Genomic DNA, 19,487 nt, shown 5'->3' with positions numbered 1-19,487 from the left:
TATTCAGGCATATCTTTCTAAAAGCACTGCTTGACTGAGATTTTTTTCCTCTCCCAGTCTGCACATGCATGCACTCTTTTTAAGCTTACCTATGAGGAAAGTTAAATATAATTTAATAACTTGGAAATGCAGGTAATTTGATTCCTGCCCCCTTGGGTGTGGAAATTATTGTCTGTAAAGTGGCAGGTGCACACTAAGAAGCAGAGCTGTTTTGTTTAAAAACTAAACAAAAACTGAAGAGGAAAATATACTTTTGCTCTATTATACAATTAGAAATTAAATTGTTGCTGCCTATCATAATTATATGAAACTATTGCATGGTCAGAATATAGTTTTATTTATCATTTGATGGTTTAGTTAGGTAATCAATAAATAGATCATTATTTAGAGGGATCTGAATACGTGCATACAGTGTAGGAGTACAGGCAGCTTTGCCTTCCCTGCGGTGGTGTGTTGTTTTTGAAGAGGGAAAAAAAAGGAAGGTGTGGCTATGGATAAATGATGTAGCTTGCCCCAGGGCAAGATTGTCCTGCAGAATTGGGGAAATCTGAAGCATTGCTTTGAGCTACATCTTGTACCATGATGAAATATTAAGAATAGCTTTTTCTTTCATGTATGTGAATGTTGCCTTCAGAGGAGAGCCTACTCTGCGCCTACTGCATCTTGCACTTGTGTAAACTTATTTCCTCAAGGGGCATCATATGGCTTTTTTAATTTTTTTTAATAGCAGCATTTTAATTTGCAACTCCTGAGTGTTTTCTTTATTGCTCTCTTCTATATGTGTCTTTATTTTACTTCCAATGTTTTACTCCAAAACTTTGGGATTGAAGTAACACGCTGAAGATGCTGACGTTTATGTGTGTAACAACAACATGCTAAAAAGACTGCGTAACTCTGGATTCAGCAGTGGGGAGTTTGAGTGGCTAGCAGAAAGTAGTTGGGTTAGAAGGGACTGCAAGTGTGCAGTGCAAAAGTGTGACTGGTCACTGTGTTTATCATTTTCTTCTATTTTCTCCTTGCCTATGTAAACAGAAGAAATTAAACCTGAGACTGGTCTGAAGGGCTTTTTCCCCTACTAATGCTGGCTGAAGCAGCCACTTTTGCATGCTTCATCTCTGTTGCTCCTGTAATTGAGGAAAACACAGCCAAAAGTGATAAAGTGAATGGGGAGCTTCTCTGATTAAAAATAAATAAATGTATAGTTGAGCCTAGGTCTGTTTTCATCATCCAGTTCACCAGGTAGCCACAACTGGGGTACTGATACAACTAAAAGGGTATGAGAAGGCTGTTTGCAACAGACTCAGCAGACTCCTCTCTGATGCTGGTCTCTCCTCCTCTTTTTAACTTGCTGTGATTGTTCAAAACCATTTCGCTTGTGATGATTGTTAAGCCATCCCTCCCCTAATGCTATTAGTAAGGAAGAGTGTTTTCTGTGATGTTACAAGTCAGACTTTTCCCTTTTTTGAGTTCAGGAAGGGAATTCTGTTTTTGTGCCAAATTGGCAAGAGGCTTGAGAGTTTATTTTTTCTCTTCCCACAGCTTCAGGGTGGTATGTTTGAATTAATAGCAGTAAACTCTCAGAGGTTAGCAATAGTATAAGCTGCTTGTGAGTATAGTGTACCTGTCACAGGTGATAAAGGAAATTCAGACTTACTTGGTGGTTCACCCAGTACATATAAGCAGAGGGAAACTTGATATTTCTGTGTGCTGATGCCCATCACCTGGCTGGCCTCTGCTCTCTGATTATTTCTGGCTTGTTGGGGGAAGGAAGTGAAATCAGTGTCAGGCTAAAGAAGTGAGCTGGTAACCTGCTCTGAGTCCTGTTAACTTTCCCTGAAGCCAGTTAAGTGAGTACGTGGGGTAAATGGAAGGGAGCAGGAAAAAAGCAAGAATGATCAGTAGACTCATAGAATTGCAGCTTGCTTTTTAAAATCTGCTTGTGTGCTTATTGTACCCTTAGTAGCTTGTCGTGCTTACAGGCTAAATATACCTCAAGGAACTACAAAAGGTGTTTCATAGAGACTGCGAGATGCAAAACCACTCTTTGCTCTACCTGTTAGTAGTCAGGTGTGGTATATTTCAGACAAGTCAAGACATGATTCTTCAACTAGCTTAAAAAATATCCCACTTTGTTTGACATAAACAGTTTCTTTATGTTAGGAAATCCTGGTGGAGTATCACATAAACTCCCACGACAAAGCAGACAGGTGAAGACACCTTTAACATGTTTCATCTTAGGCATGTTGCTTTCCTTGCTAATCCATGTGTTGCAGCAGACTGTGCCTGCATTTTAAAATATGAATTAACTTGAAAAAATTATTCATGTAGTTCAATAAGTTTAAAATACTTTTACTGAAAGGATTAACATAAAACAATGACTACAGTATGATTTATGAATATAATCAGGCTGGGTGGTAATGACAAAATTCCTGTTTTTTTTTTTTTTTTTTTTTTTTTTTTTTTTGTGTGTGTGTGTGTGTGAGTGTGTGTGCTTGTTTTCTTAAACATGTTATTCAGTCAGCACACTGAATAGCTCAGGTGGCATCGCATAGATAGTATGTTGTTTTGCTGGTTTTACCTATACAAGTTTTTCTTGAGGTAACAGAATAAGAAAAAATAAAAAGTACTGTTTAATTATAAGCAGAAACATCAGTCAGAAACTCATGTTGTATATAACAATCTGAAACTGTTTTTCATCATATTTAATAAACCAGATTTTAAGTGTAAATATGAAATGTAAGGAGCAGTATTTATTCTCGAGTGACAAACTTTTAACGTTTGAAATTTGAAAAGACTTACATAGTTTTTAAAATTAGCATATTAATATGTAACATGTAAGTGCTTTCACTCAGCCCGAAGTGTCCCTTTTCACTACCACTGGAAACAAAACAATGACCTGGAAGAATTTCAATCTGTCCCAGTAAAGCTCTTCTGAAATACTCTGCAACACTTAACATCAGGCTACCTTTGACATAGTACAGGCAGCACTCTGCTTGCTGAGTGCAAGCAGATGAGTTGAGCAGATGATTCCTGGCTTGATGAGTTTTCTGGTTTTGTTTACTCAGAATAGAACAATATTGAACTTCTGCATAACAGACAAAATCATATTTTATCATATAGTCCATATAATTGGAAACGTCCAGCAGAAATTTGCTTCTTTTTGCTTTCCAGGATCATTTCTAGGCAGTTCCTTAGTTTTGAGTGTTCTATAATTAAAGTGAAATCCTTCCGAAATGTTCCTATAAAAAGATTTGTAAGTTTCTCTGTATGCCAGAGAAGCAGATTAAGGTATGAAGATAATGTTTGACCCAGCACTCTTTCTACAATTAGCCATGTAAGCTTCTTCCCAATGGAATGCCTCATAAACATTTGCTCTTCCAGTTGCTATCACATGGATGACCTCCTTTTGTCTTGTAATCGCTTGATGCCTTTCTGGCAGGGAGAGGAATTGTTCATGCAAGTAGCAATAAGAAAGGATTGACTGTCTTTAGAACAATTTTTACACCTCTGTAGTAAAATGTTGCATTTATTGTGTTTTATTTTCTATTTAATTCCTTCTTTCTGTCTCTTGTTTCCCTTAATGGAGGTAATCACTGCTGCCTCTGTAAATTCAGTTTATGCATTTCAGTGAATTTTAAGAACATAGTTCCTGCCCAGTAAGGAAACTGATAGCCATTACCCAGGGAAGTTTGATATTATCAGTGTAATTAATATCTTTATGCTAAAGCAAACCTACATTGGAATTACTTTTCAGCCAGTATTTATTTCCTGTTTTGCCTGGAGTCAATAAATAATGTAATGAAGAGTTTCAGAGTTTGAAAGGAATAATTTTCTGCTTAAGTGATTCTCCTGAAGTGATATTTATTTGTCACTGAAGTTAATTGAATGCTGGAGGTGGATTTCTAAAGCTGTAGACTTCATGTCCTGGGATATATTCTCTCTGTTGTGTTCTGTGGCAGGTTTTTAAATGTGGTTCTGTTGCAGTAAAAAGAATTGAACTGTGGAGGTTTGTCAGATTTCATTCACAAAGTAGTATCTTTGTATAATCATACCTGTATATCTACAGATAACCTTTTCAAAAACTTCTTTGCAATTTATCCTAAAGTGTCACTTTTTAAACAGAATTTGCATACTGTTTACTGATTTTTTGTTACTTAAATCATGTGATCATGCTTGTACAGATAGCTGAAAGCTTCCGTTGCTTAACTTTTAGTTTTACTTGAGCCTTACCTAAGACTTACTGTGTATTTGGCTATTGAGAAACTGTATTTCCAAGTTTTAATTTAAAGTTGCACTGTCTCGCATTTGAGATGTTAGATATGTCCAAGTTTGTACTCGTGCTATATTTAAAATATAAAACCTTCCTATGTAGTTAAATGTATTTGTATATTCCTTAAACTGTTTTGCTATAGTAGGATGGCAGTTGTCTGTTTATGCCGTGGAAATGTCCACAAACTACAGAAACAAGGTAGTACATGGTTGTTTCAACACAAATTTCAATTTAGAATTATATTTTAAAAAAACAAGCTAGTTAGAGAATATTGTGAATGTTTTGCTTGGAATCCTAAATAATGAAATGATATTGCATGTTTCTTCTTGTATTTTTGGTAGTTATAATCAATATTTTATTTCCTCAGTGCGTTGGTTATTGCTGCAGTATTTGATCGTGATGTTAATTGCAGAAGAGCTGCTTCTGTAAGTTACCACATCCTAGCCTGTGTTTATTTTTTGGTTTTGTTTTTTAATTTCATAATTTGTAGCACGTTCATCTGAGACTACAGTTATAAGCAATATATGTGTGTGCAGTGAGCAGACAAGTGTTTTTTTAAATCCTTCGAATTATGATGTGAATTTAGATTCTAAATTATATAATCCACAGTTTCATATCTTGATTTATGGACACAATTTACAATACAGTCTGCTGTATTTTTGTCATGTTGGATAACATAAAGTATTTAAGAAAGAGTTACTTCGTGTTTTCTAGTCCTAGTGTGACAAAAGGTTTAGTAATATACAGACTCTGTATCTTAAGAAAGTCACCAAGGTGGTATGTTTTATGAGGTTATACTTCTCTAAGTGTTCATCCCCTGTTGCTGCATCTATAAAGATGCAGCAAGCTGCAAAATTCTAGAATAATCTTTCTCCTTCAAACTAACCTTCAAAATGTTTTCAGTTATTTTACAGAACTCTTTTGTAGGACAGGGAATTTTGTTAAAGAAAGTGATACACCTCTTAAGCAGATATCATTATCTGGTTAATAGGACTGAAACCAAAGTGAGATCACTGTGTAGAAAATACTTGCGCTGTTGAAAACTGAAAAATTGCATAATTCTTCTCAAGAGAAAGGGATTATTGGAAGATAGGTTATAGTTGAAAGGATGAAAGAAGTAACTTTGAAGTTGTAAGTCAATGTTGTATGTATTGCATTAGCTTTCTAAAGAAAAAAAGTAAAAAGAAAAATTGTCTGTATAGCAGATTTAAAAAAAAACACAAAAACAAAAACACAAAAAACACAAATTGAAAGAAAGAACCTTGTAACTGTACTAGTAGCTGCTCCTATGAAACAAACACAGGGGCAAACAATGCTGGTCAAAGGCACAGGTGTCCATATTCCTAAAAAACAAACTTCCCTATGAATTCCTTTCTAAAAAAAAAAATCAGGGATACCCGGACAGCATCCTTATTTTTTCTAGCCACACCCCTGCTTGAGAGTTTAAGTTGTTGAATGAAGGAGCAGCACAGTTGCTAGGGAAATGAGTCAGTTCTTGTGTAATCATATCAGGAATCATCTTGTCTAAATAGGTTAAAACCAAAGCATGGAAGCTAAGATGCTGTAGGTCACTGAGAACTGATACATATATATCCTTTGCATAATGTACAACTGAAGAGTAACAGTAGCGCTACTTCCCCCCAGGCTTCAACTCCTAAATTATAGAAACTGTAGAATTTAACATTCCTGGCTAATTTAAGTCACTTTATTCAAATAAAATCCTCAGAGAAAAACAAAGGTATCTTTGCCTTCCCTAAGAACCGTGCAAGCTATAAAGGAATGTAGAATAATAGAGTCACGGAATAACCTGAGTTGGAAGGGGCCCACAAGGACCATCTAGTCCTCCTCCTGGCTCCACACAGGACCACCCAGAAACCAACCCCTACATCTGCGAGCGTTGTCCAAACACTACTTGAATTCTGTCAGGCTTGGTGCTGTGGCCACTGCCCTGGGGAGCCTGTCCCAGTGCCCGACCACCTCTGGGTGCAGAACCTTTCCCTAACTGCCAGCCCGACCCTTCCCATGTCCCAGCTCCATGCCGTTCCCTCGGGTCCTGGCGCTGTCCCCTGAGAGCAGAGCTTAGCACCTGCCCCCCCGCTCCCCTCGTGAGGGAGCTGCAGGCCGCCATGAGGCCTCCCCTCGGCCTGCTCTGCTCTGGGCTGAACAAACCAAGGGACCTCAGCCGCTCCTCACACATCGTCCACTCTATACCCTTCACCATCTTCGTAGCCCTCCTTTAAATGCTCTCTAATTAGTTTTATGTCCTTTTATTGTAATGCCCAAAACTACACACAAGACTCAAGGTGAGGCCGCAGCAGCACAGAGCAGTGTAACAGAGTAGATGGTAAAAAGTAAATTACTGTATTTGCTCTATAGGAATTGTAGGAGTCAGTGGGTAATGTGTATAAAGAAGATACTTTTAACATGATTCCCACTGCAGGAGTACTGCTTACTTTTAGTTGCAGTAGTCTTCATTATGATTCTGTGCTTAAACATAAACTGATAGTTTGACCATGAAATATGGTGCTAAACCATATACAAATGCTATAAGCTTAATGAAGATTGTGTGTGTATTTCAAGTGAGTACAACATACTACAGACATTTTGTCACTTTCTTGTTGTAGTTTAAGCCAGGATATCAAGCATTCTGTAATTTGATTATCTCCAGTCAATAAGTGTTTTGGTTTTTTGTTTTTGTTTTTTTCTCCCCGTTAGTACATTATAATTTAGAGCTGGACAAAGTTTGGGAGTTTGGGATTGTTTTGATGGATAGTTATGCAAGTATTAAAATCTCTTTACTCATTTTAGAAAGTCAGGCAAAGAAATACTTTGTTTGCCAGGCATTACTACAATTTTGAAGAAAAATACCTGGGAGTCCTAATTATTCCCAATCATTACTACAGTTAAATGCATGTTTAAATAAACAACATGTTTTACTAGATTTTCCATCTATTACAATATGCGATGTATTATAATGCGGAGCACCAATAAAACACAATAGCATATAGAGATATTTTGAACCCCGAGGTTAGGGAGAATAAAACAAGACTGTTCTTTTGAAGCTCTAAACGCATTTTGAGCTGACTTTTGCAACTCTTTCATGAATAATCATTATAAAGAATGATCACATGAATAAGAGACCTTGGATAGGGCTGTATTCTGTTCTGACATGTTAAAGAGAGGGTTTTCTTTACACATGGTTGGTTGATACTTTTTAAAATCATGACTTATACAATGTTTTAGTACTTCTTCAATTTTTGTGGGAACGAACTGAAAACTTTTTTCAAGGGCTACTAAATTGAAATTGATATTAGCGTTGCTTATAAATATTTATCTGGTTTCATAAGCAGTGGTAAAAGTTGTATTTTTTTAATAGATAAACTATGCAATTAGGTGTAAGCCAACATCTAAATTAGATGTTTAAAATAAATCAGATGATGTGAACTATTTCTACCATGCTGCTGGACTTGTATCTTCTCCACCTTCATGATCGCCTTTCTAAATGAGTTAGAAAATGAAATGGTGATTTAGCACTGGAATTTTAAAATTCCTGTACTAAGTAAAAAACTCAGTGAAATCTATATGAACTGTAGCTGTTTTCCTTCTATATCATATATAGGCCCTTATAGATCTTTTTACAATGATTTTGCCACAGTATATTTTAGACCTGGGCCTACAGATATATTGCAAGTAGAAGAAAACTTGAGACAAGAATTACATTCTTTGGATAGTAAAGTTTCTGATCTTAACAACAGAAAAAAAAAAATAAATCTTTTTACATTTTATATCAGTAATGCACGTTTGAGCAGTATGTTTTTAAAAGAAAGTACAATGATGATGAAGTCTAGGACATTGCTGCAGCTCGCGGTCCTGTTCTGGAAGGCTGCTTTACATGTTGCCCAAGGGTGTATCTACGCTTCAGTTGCTGCGGAGAATAGTCTCTACCTGAGGTAATCCTAAACCAGCTACCTTGGGGGCAGTGCTGGCAGCATGGCTACGACACCACACCGCACAAACTAAGGTGGGCTCCTAAACCTGCCTGCAAGGTGGATAAGCAGCTGAGTTGGCCTGTGTTGGTATTCCTGCGATGGATGCACTGCGAGCAGGAGCTGAGCTAGCCTGGGCAAGTCTACAGGAACTGCAGTCATTATCCTAAGCAGACGTAACCTCAGAAGTACAGTGGGAGACTGGCTTCATTAGGCCTTGCTTCACCTGTGTTCTGTGTGCTTGCTCCATATGTAGAATACGATACCTTGGTGAGCTTAACCTTTTGTTTTTACAGGTGGATTACCACATGCATCGTATTTATGTAGGAAATACAGAAACTCTTGTCTGTTGAAGTTCTTATAACATTTTCAGTAGAGATTGGGACTTCAACGTACCCCTGTATATTAAATATCAGTTGTCAGGTGGTAAATGCTATCCCTTCCTGGAGATTTGTGTTCACTGATGGAGGGACATTACAAAAGAGAAGTGTCCAGATAATGATGGACACTAGTCTCTGAAAAGAGTTAAAATTTAGAGAAGTTTTTATTTGTACTTATGATTATAATTTCTTTTGAGAAAAAATAAATGGAGACTTTTTGAGAGAAATTTCAGGGCCTAGTAAGGAGTATGGAGTAGATTTTATTCTATATACAGTACAGGTAGAGAGATTAACTTTATGGTCATATTGCAGTTTGGAAGATTTTTAGTTTCTTTAATTGAAAACACGAGAAACATACGTGAATTTTGCCTTCAGATTTTGTACCTTTACGGTTTCAATGTGGTTTCAAATTGTATGTTTCAAATACTTGTTCTTGATATTTGTCTGAAGTTTGCACTGAACAAAAATCAGACTTGGCCTACTATAAGCCAGTGATGTTGCAGTAGTCAGGCAAAAGCAAACTGTCTCAATTTCTGTTGTCTCCAAGTATTGACTTTCAACTCTAGTGCAAAGCCTTGTGTCAGTACTCAAAAGCACTCTTCTGGGTGTGACTAGTTTAATAAACTTGCATTCTTAAACTGCTGTCATGCAACATACAGCTTTAAGAACACTAGAGCACAGAGACGCAGAAACAAAAAAGCCCTGTGGGCTTGTTCTATTAACAAAGCTTACTTTATTTAAAAAAGAAAAGCCATGGGTCATTTATATTGTTGTGTGTTTTGAATTCATCTGGTGTTTATCAAAAAGCAAACCTGACTCGTTTTGGTATGTTTGTTCTCTGTTCTTCAGGCTGCCTTCCAGGAGAATGTTGGGAGACAGGTACGGTAACTTTCCTGAATCTTCATTCATGAGTGTGCTCTGGAGATGAGTGTAAATGTGTAGTACCTCAAATCAAAATTAGACGCTGTGGCTTCAGAGAAAATGAGTAGGAGAACGTTACAAAATATGTATTTTCACTACCAGAAAGCAGGTTCTCGCGCAATATTTTCCTGAGATGTTTTATTTTAGTGTTCTGGTTTTGGAAGAAGATGGGCTATCTGGTAATTGTAAGTCATTTGGAGAAGCAAAATTCGCAGCTATTCTACACCTTCCAAGCTGCAATGCTCTTAAAGCAGGAAAAGCACAAGTTTGGGTTATTCTTTAGTCCCACTGGCATTCCAGTTTTAAACAAGTGGAAGAGCTGAAGTGTGCTGCACAATCTTTGCTGTGGTTTGGTGATAAGACAATGAGCTAGGCTTAAGATTCTTAAACCCAGTATTTGGGTTGTGCTTGCTGTATTGTAATGCTACCATCTAGAAGCTCCTGAGAAATCCATTAATTTTAAAGGAATCTAAGTTTTTTGAAAAAAGTATTGTGGTAGATTCCTATGTAATTTAGCAACATTTACGTTGTTAAAAAGCTCAAAGAACTTTGATTTGCAACCTTGCTGGAGAAGCAAATAGGATAAGAACTTCAATTTTAAAGTTTCCTCATTTCTCCTCAGGAATTAATAAAGCTGAAAATACAACTTATAGCATGGAAAATAATTCAGCTAGTGTATTCTTCTGACAAAGCAAGGCATGTAGAGTTAAGAGCATGATTCAAGCAAATTTTGATTTCAGTAAGACATTCTTTAAGGCATCTTTGTTAAAATGTGATGTTTAGCTTTTCCCAGCTATCATTCCTCAAGATCTCTGTTACGAGCCAGGATATTATTCCTTTAAAGCTATGGTTATTAAGCAATGTGTCCTGAAGTAGTGTGTGAATTTCTAGACAGAATGAGATTAATAGCAGAGAAAGGATGCGAGAAGACCGGGAGGAAGAGGGTAGGTATTTTTGATGACCTGACACAACTAGGTCTGTGATAAGTAGAAGCCAGCCTGATTCTTCCCTGGGTCTATAGTTACTGCTCAAAGAGGTTAGTCATCACAAAACTACTCATCCTGATTCCACTTCATAAGGCACTGAATAGAGTAAACACCTTACTCTGCCTTCAGTTCCAGAAGAGACAGGGCTCTTGGGTGCTGTAGGCTTATAAATGCTTTCATGTAGGAAAAGTTCCGTGGAGCTTTTTATTGCTTGGTCAGAGGTAGTTTACAACCAGAAATTAACAATACTGCTTTGACACAATTCATGTTTTTTGATGCTGATTGAAAACACAATTTCAGCATCCATGTTGGACTGCTAAGGAGAAGTTAGTAGTAAGACAATTAAGTTATGGCATGAAGAGCAGAATCGGTCTCCCAGCTAGTTCCTGTAGAAGTTCAGAAGTTTTTATTTGCTGAACTATTCCCTACTGCCTAGGAAAATGATTACTTAATCCGTGGATACACCCTCTAAAGTCCTTTACCTGGATGTAAGGTGTTGAAAGAGTCACCCTTTCTCTGAATTGGAAGGAGCTGAAACATACTCTCCATCTGAAGTAACAATGGTGATATGAAATACATGGAGAAAAAAATTGACCTTGCTTATTTCCTTATTCCTGCCTGCTTCACCTTTGCAATGCAACATGACCTAAATCTGAGAACTTGCTTTTATGGCCTCAGAAGAACAACCCTTGTAAATTACTTTTCATGTAAGTGAAAACACTGAAAAAATTGCAGAATATATATAAAGCATAAATAATGGCAAAAACCCATTCTTCTAATAAGATGAACTTTTGTATTGGAGAAGTAAGTTTCAAGTATTTTGATGGAATGGAAGTCATGACCTCTGAAGCCATGACCTCTGTACTCTTGAACTTGGTTTTAGGAATTTTCCTGTCTCACTGACACATGCACTGTGGCACTCTGACCTGCGATGAGACAGCATGAAGCTGGCATGCTTACAGTCCAGTTATAAAGAGCACGGTCCAAGTACAAGCTAGAATTGAAATTGTTTAGCTGTGATTTTTCCTTATGTACAATATCATATATTCTTACATATTTTACATTTCACATTTTACATTTCTTACATATTTCATTGTATGTCACCTTGTTTAGCTACAAATAAAATAGTGGTTAGGTATTTCTTGTGCATTTTTTTTCCAAATTGGTGTTTCATGAGGCTTTTTGAGAGTGCATTTGTTTCATCTTTGAGTTATTAGGGCTTGCAGGTAGTCTCTTGTATGAGCTGTACATATTCTGTATGCTCTTCTTGGTTCAGTCAGATTGCAGGCCTTGGTTTTCGGACAGTTGGCAGTATGCTACCGAGCACAAGACCTCTGCAGCAGCTGACACCTTCCTACTGCTTGTGCTGTGTGCTTCTTTAATGATTCAGGCATAGATGTAAAGATATTTTTTACTATTTTTTCATGGCTGTATCCTAATGTGGAAGGGATGAGTGAACTGTAAACAAACAAAACTATATCATATCCAGAACCTGTACTTCCACATAGCCTTATTGCTTAAATATCATATGATTGTCCCTTCTGTAAGTAAGCATAGTGTCTTTCAGTTGGCTCTTTTCCATTTATACTTAATTATGGCTTGTGGTGGCTATGCTGCCTCCTCCATTCCAAAACACAGCCAGGCTGCGTAGTACTATATTAAGTCAGTTATAGCTGATCAAAATTCTGAATGTCTGACATTTTATTATATTATTGATGTTTTAAAAGGCAAATCTTAGATGGTGATTACATATTTAGGATTATAATTAATTTTCTGAAACCATAATTTTTTGAGCATTGATGTCAGAAGCATCATACTTCTTAAGGATTTAACGTGGCAGGCTTTGCTAGGAGCCAGTGCTCTTTTTAAAAACAAACAATTCTTTAGTTCATTAACAAATAAATCATAAAATACATGTATAAGTAGCAACATAAAAGTATATGAGCTCCCATTTATTCTACATGTGATGCATATTTTTGTGCCCAATTCCTAATTTTACATTTCAGAAAACTTGCAACAGAAGCTCATTCCTTTGCATAATCCAAAAAACATGTTTACATTTATTTAAACTTTCTAGAGATTTTTTTTTTGTGCATGCATAATGCGATCAACAAATAATATACATGGCTATGACTTGAAGGTGTTAAAATAGCTATTGCATAGTTTATTACCTGCTGCTGTTTACTTTGTTTATCATTGACTCACAAGTGAAGCTAGACATTTTGCTGCTTCTGTATAATATCCTTTATCTCTTTAGCGCAAGTGATTTTACTATAAATTAGAAATTAAATTGTATTTTTTAGTGGTTGTACAGTAGTAGGGGATTATTTTCAATACATTGTCTATTCAGAAAATACATTTTTAAATATTATTTTCTGTTTTTTTCCTCTTATCTACAATGTTTGTAGGGCACTTTTCCGCATGGCATAGACATTTTAACTGCAGCTGATTATTTTGCTGTTGGTAACAGAGTTAACTGTTATCTGACTATCAGGTAAGTTATTTTTTTATGCTTTCCTAAACATAAGGGACCTCTTTTATTTAATGAAGTATTTGTTTGATTGTTTGACCTTACAGTAAACATAAACAATAATCATAAACAATAAAATACAATAAACATAATAAATACAAACAATATTATGTTTATTGTTGTTTTTCTAATACATGAAAACTTGTTTTTCCTCCTTTCTATATCAAACTGCTAATTACATATAAAACATGGTGAAAGTGAGACTGTGATGTTCCTCCAACTTGTCTACGTGATCTGTTACTTTATAGATGCTCTGAAACTGGAGGAAGCAGCCAAGAGATGTTATTTGTGGGTGTCACCAAACTGTCTAGGCTGGTTGAGCTTAGATAAGATTAGGGACTTCTGAAGAGCTGGAGCAAATGGAGAGGCTGTTATGATGGCAGTTAGACTCAGATATGGGTTGTTGAATTTGTAGACCCTTAATTTGAGTGCTTATATTTTTCATAGAATGCTCAGTGAAACTCTAACCACAGTATGCAGCAATTCTGAAAAACCAAACTGATCACTGCATTATGGATTCTGCACAGAATGTCATGGGAAATACCAGTACTGGTGTGGTGCTATTATAAATCAGTGGCTTTTCTTGGAATGCCATGCTCTGTGCTGGTCAGCTATCTGAAAGTACAATAAAGCTGAAGTAAGGGGAATTCAAAGGCAAGCTGTGCGCACAGAATGACTAAAATGAACAAAAGATTACACTTCCTCATGAAAAGATGAAAAAGGCTGAGGGCTGGGTTCTAACTTTAGTTGTATGTTGAAGACAGACGGTCTAGCCTAGTTGTCTGGCCTCTCTCTGTAGTCAGTGCAAAGAGACAGGCACTTACAGGAGGTGATTCAGACCATTTTAAGATACGTAAGATAAATTGCCCTATGGTGCATGGTGCTCTGAGAAGCCAACAGGTTAGAAAGGTTTGAAGAGATTAGATTCTTGGGAAAGAGAAATAGCAAAGTAAAAAGGCTTATGCTTCTTTACCAGCTTCGTAACTTCCAAGGAACATTTTTTTAAAGATAATTTGCACTGAGTGCCTCTCTCTCTTCTTGAGTATTTTTCACTAATTTGGCCACCACCATATTGTCCCTTTTGTGCATAATCATTCCAGTCTGTGCATATCTTCACCTTTTACCTACTGTCTTTCCTCTGTGGTCCACACCCTCCTCCTACACTCTTCCCCTGAGCTCCCGCCTACTGAGCTGAGATGGGGAAATGCAGGCGCTTGGTATTCACTGCTGCCCTGGATTGGTAGACCGTCAATGGAATTTTTGGAAGTCTGGTTTTCTATACTAGAAAAAAATTGAAGATACTCAAAATTGGCACACATGTTTTTTATTCTCTCTTTTTAGTTTGAAAGTTAATTATGTTCTCATTACTTCTTGAGAGCTGTGATAATTTTTCTCTTGAATGTTTCATTTATTACTCCTTTCATTGTGATTTATAGAGGTTTTGTTGGAGTGTTACTTACCTAAGTGAAAATGTTTGAAGGTTGTTTTTTTTCTTTACTTCTCGTGCCTTTCTTCAAGTTGTGTAACAGGAAGAATAAATTTGCAAATTATTTATAAATAATCTTATACAGTTAGTAGCATGATTCCCTGAAACCATGTTCAGTGTTATTAATCAAACTCTTCTTTGTAAATTATTTGTCATCTAATACATTATATTACTTGTTAAAATCTTCACCACTTTGCTTTTCGAGCAGGATGTAATTATTTGGGTCGATACTTAATTATTTCCTTATTTTTGTCTGAGTAACATCAAAGCAAAGTGTATAAGCATATATTTGACTGCACAGAAAACATGTATCATTATGATGTGGTAGGAAGAATGAACCTTTCTGATCGGTATGCCTTAAGGTGGTGTAATTGTTTATGTAGCTGGAAAAAGCTACTTGAGGTTCATATTGCAGATCTAGAATCTTTAGCTTTCTCTCTCCCACCCAGATAAATAAAATCCTGGTACACTGTTTACAGCATGTTGCTGCTATATGAAAGGAAACCGTGCAGGTGCAAAAGTCTGTGCTAGTGAATCTACTTTGAGCAGCAAAAGCTCAATGAATATGTGTCAGTTTCTACAGTTGAATATTTTTTTGGTTATTAAATGATTTATGATACTGCTTCTCTACAAGAATGTAGGTTTTTAGATACATGTACTACATATGTGTATGTATGTAGTTGCTTATCCTTCCAAATCCAGATATTTTTATGCAAGGTTTGTATACTTGCTGTTCTTTGGAAACTTTTTGCTGAATGTTCTTTGGAAGATTCAGCGTAAATATGTTAATCCATTTCTGAGGATGAAAGTGGAGGAAGCCTATGTCCTATTTTAATATGAACTTGGGAGTAAAGAGACTGATTTCAGGAGTTCTGAGCTGTGTAAAAGTAGAGTTCAGAAAGAAACTTTCTTAATCTAAATAAAGAGCAACATTGTCAGGAAGGCTATAATTGTATAAAAGCCTATTTGTATAAAATATTCAGTTGGGTCAAAACTTGAAGGTTCTAGCTAAAGGCAGTTATCAACTAAAAGTGGAAGTGAGAGTGGACTACCAACACCGTCCAAAAGATCCAACTTTGAGCTGTGCAACTAAGTTCAGAGTAAAATGGCTTAAAAGAATGGTCAGTGCTAAAACTAAGATCCAAAAAGCTGTCATGAAGAGAAGAGTTCGGCTATGTCAGAGGGAATTTGCGTGTTCTCCCAGAACAGGGAAGGGAACAACAGAGCAATGAATTTTACCGTTTCTCTGCTGGCATCAACAATCCATCAACCCAGCTGGCAGCCTGCCTGTAATCCCCCTCCAGGGCTCGTAGCAGTAGCAGGTGGCACTTGTGTGTTGTGTTCAAATGACTGAGGTTGTGCTGTGGATTTAAGGGTTCTAATTCTTCTGATGAATTGTGTAAATATCAGTGTGTTAACATACAACAGCATTTAGTTTTTACTTATTTTTTTTCTAATTACACGCATGTATATTAATGGAACGCTGTTATGGTTGCAAGGTTAATCACTCAAAAGATATGAGAAGGTGATGTTAAGTTAATCCATGTGTCCTTAATTTTGTCCTTTCGTGCACGCCATTTTGACACAAACACATTCTACTGGTTGTTTAGCTTTCCAAGATTATTTAATGTACATCAGATGCACTTAAAAAACATTTCACTTGACTTCTGTTGAACTTAGCTTTCAATAGTTGATGCTTCCAAATATTGGAAAGCAAATGTGTCTGTAAAGTCAGGTAATTATGCAGGCTGCCTAGCTAATTACTTCTGGTGTTCCCTCGCATTTTAGGTCTTGACTTTGCAGCATTAATATTTTTGTCATAATTGACTTTTTGTATGTTTATTTTTTAAAAGGATCAAGTCAAAACCATTATTCATTTTTGGAATATTGTCTCTGGGAACAGGAAACACATTTCTATAACATAATATTATTGTGCAGTGTGTATTACACATTAACACATTTCTGCAATCTAAAATTACTGCTATATGTGTGTACTTCCCCATTTTGTAGAATGTAGCAATGGGAACTGACTATTTTTTGCTTTTCATTGCTGTCAAGCTTTTTGTTTGTATCACAGTTTTTAAAGAGAATCTGAAAGACTTTTGCAAAAGTGATTTAAATTTTTGACAGTACTTGTAAAATATTTACTATTGTTTATTTCATTCAGCTGCATCTCATTAAGGAGCAGGCATGGTTAAGTAATTTTTTGCTTGCTTTAAAACCAGAGGATTTTAATCATTGGAGTAGCTTGTACTAAAATGCACACACCTGTTGATTCTCTATTCTATCATATAGATCTTTCTCTTTTCAGCGTGTATATTGCTGGTTTTCCTGAGTATACACAACCAATGATCGATCATTTAGTTAACATGAAGATTAACCACTGGGATAGGTAAGTTCATAAAGTCTAATTACATTAACATCCAGGAATTGGCTTTTCTGCATGTGATGCTTATGTTACTTAAAACAGAGTTTGTAACACTGTCTGACTGAAGGGAATGGGCAAGTAGTAGCTGACGTCATCCATGCCTTCTAGCATATTGTCACTTAAAATGTGCTTATGAATTTTGACCTCAATCTGTTAATAGATTAATAAAACACGTTTATATGGTATATAGTATATGTGAGTGGTAAACACCAGCACTATACAATTATCATAATTAAAGTAGATTTCATGCATGGAGATAGAGCTTAGTCATATTCAATGTTCATGAAGATTAAAACATGTACATATAACACAAATGAGATTATATCAGTGCTGATAATAGTTTGCATCACGAGAAATAATAATAGTTTACTGTAGTGTCCCTGCCAATGTATAGAATGAGCCCTCAGGTTCTACCATCCACACTTATGTTTTTCTTTGTCTCTTTCAGCAATAAGGTCTATTCATATAGCTAAAAGCTAGCTGTAGGCTGTCTCTTTGGCCTGTTGTTTTGTTTTGTTGGCTTTTTTTTAAGGGGGGAAGGTTAGGATGGACAGAGAATACCACATTTGTTAATGTTGCTAGGGTCTTTATTCTGATTGTGGGCAGGAGGCCCTACCTGACCTTGTTTGTTTTTTTTTAACACGTTACTTCTACTAAATTGCTAACAAGAAAACTCCAAAAATGCTTTTTTACATCTTCAGTGTTATTCGAGAACTTGCAACTAAGGCTCTGCATAACCTTACTCCACGGGCTCCTGAATACATGGCAAATGTGGGTAGGTAACTCATAACAGGTTCTGCATAGAATCTGTTTTGTCTTGTCCAGTCTGACATCTTCAGAAGAATTTCTTTCTGATCGTTGTGTGTGTAATCAAATGTTTCTTGAATGAATTCACAGTCCTTTGCTCGGCCCACTCAAGGTGCCAAGGATGTACTAGCTGCTTTCTATTATGCCTGAAAGACAGCAGCTGAAACCCAGATTACAGATCTTACCTAGACTCCCTAGGGAGGGTCAGAAAGGTGACAGTGGCATGGAAGTGGCAGTTTACGTTGAAGTAAAATTCCAAGCCTCGTTTTCTCTACCACTCAGCCTACCCAATGCCAGTGTTTTTTATTTATGCCAGGGAAGCTAGGTTGTATGCACAAAATTTCTAGGTGTGGTTTAGCATGTGTTGTCAGAATTTACTTGTGTTTTTAAAACTTGTTTCTCACATAATGATGAGGATATATTGGCCTGACTTTCCAGAAATGGTTTTCCAATGTTATTTCTAGGCTGACATGCTTATATTTAGAACTGCAATCTGTCAGTATGCTCTGTTTAAAGAAATAATTATTTAATCTCTTTCAGTTTTGCCAAGACTGCTACCTTTATCAGTGGGCACAGATCTGCACACACGCCATGGGGCAATTCTTGCCTGTGCTGAGATCACCCATGCACTGTGTAAACTAGCCGAAGAGAATAATAGGTATAAATGCTAGATTATCTTGACTATAAATTTTCCTTTCATGTCTGATATAGTGAAAGCTTCCTCAGTATAATTATGGAAATCCCATCTTACTAAACTTCTCTTCCATTGAATTTTTGTATGGTTATGAAGCCTTCACATTTTATTTGGTGATGTTACGTTTAAGTCTAAAATCATCTTGGAAAGTGAGATCATTTATTGCCTTACTTGGAGAATTCAAAGATAGTGTTTCAGTATAGATTAACCCATCCCTGCACTACCAGCCCTTCACCAGAAGTATTTTGTCTTCCTGGTGAGGGAACAGTCTTTCATCTTCAGCGTTAGAGAAGCAGCTTGTTGATTTGGATTGATTTAAATAGCACTGTTGAATGGAAGGGATGTGTATATACACACACACACGAATTATAGTTAAGAGATATACCCAGAATAATTGACAAAATTATTTGGCAGTGTCTTTGCCTTAGTGTTGTAAAGAAATGAGTTTACTTTCTTTCACATTAATCATTTATGAAAAATGTTTGGAAGTCATTATTGCAGAACTAGAATTTGGAATCTACATCAGTGGTAGAATGTTATACTAGCTTGACTTAAATAGGGATGAGCAGGTGTTTAAGATCAAGGCAGTGGATGATAAGACCCCAAAATACAAACTTTACTGAAAATAAATACGGTTCTGCAACAGTCACAGATATGTATTTCTTCGATGTGTGTGTGTGTATATATATATTATAATGGACTTTCTGGGTCCTTTTTCAAAAGTTGGATAATTACTGTGACTAACCTTTTTTTTATTTTACTTCTGAAAACATTCTAATGCATTCATACAAATATATCTAGAAGGGTGACATTTAATAAATGCAATGTAATTGTACGAGCTATATATACTGAGAGGAATTCAAATGAAAGGTATGACGTGTATACTTTTTTATGACTTTGGTGAGAAATTTCTCAGTAGTGTCTAACAAAAGAGTTTGTGTTAATCTTAAGAGTTGCCTTTTCAAGTAACATATTTTGTGCATGTGAATAAAGTTGAAA

At 36.2% G+C, this 19,487-nt stretch overlaps 1 protein-coding gene across 1 annotated transcript in view; it reads left to right on the top strand.

Moving 5' to 3' along the window:
- Positions 1-19,487, top strand: part of TBCD (tubulin folding cofactor D) — a 126,862-nt gene that overhangs the window by 59,280 nt on the left and 48,095 nt on the right. The window contains exons 16-21 of the mRNA XM_084298331.1: positions 4,638-4,695; positions 9,486-9,515; positions 12,952-13,037; positions 16,871-16,951; positions 17,689-17,762; positions 18,335-18,452. Coding sequence (XP_084154457.1) covers positions 4,638-4,695; positions 9,486-9,515; positions 12,952-13,037; positions 16,871-16,951; positions 17,689-17,762; positions 18,335-18,452 — 447 coding nt within the window. The remainder of the gene's footprint in view (positions 1-4,637; positions 4,696-9,485; positions 9,516-12,951; positions 13,038-16,870; positions 16,952-17,688; positions 17,763-18,334; positions 18,453-19,487) is intronic.

Source organism: Netta rufina (genome assembly GCF_964035555.1).
Source record: "Netta rufina genome assembly, chromosome: 19".
NCBI lineage: Eukaryota > Metazoa > Chordata > Aves > Anseriformes > Anatidae > Netta > Netta rufina.
Note: the sequence above shows the minus strand (reverse complement) of the source record. Positions and strands in the feature narration are given on the sequence as shown.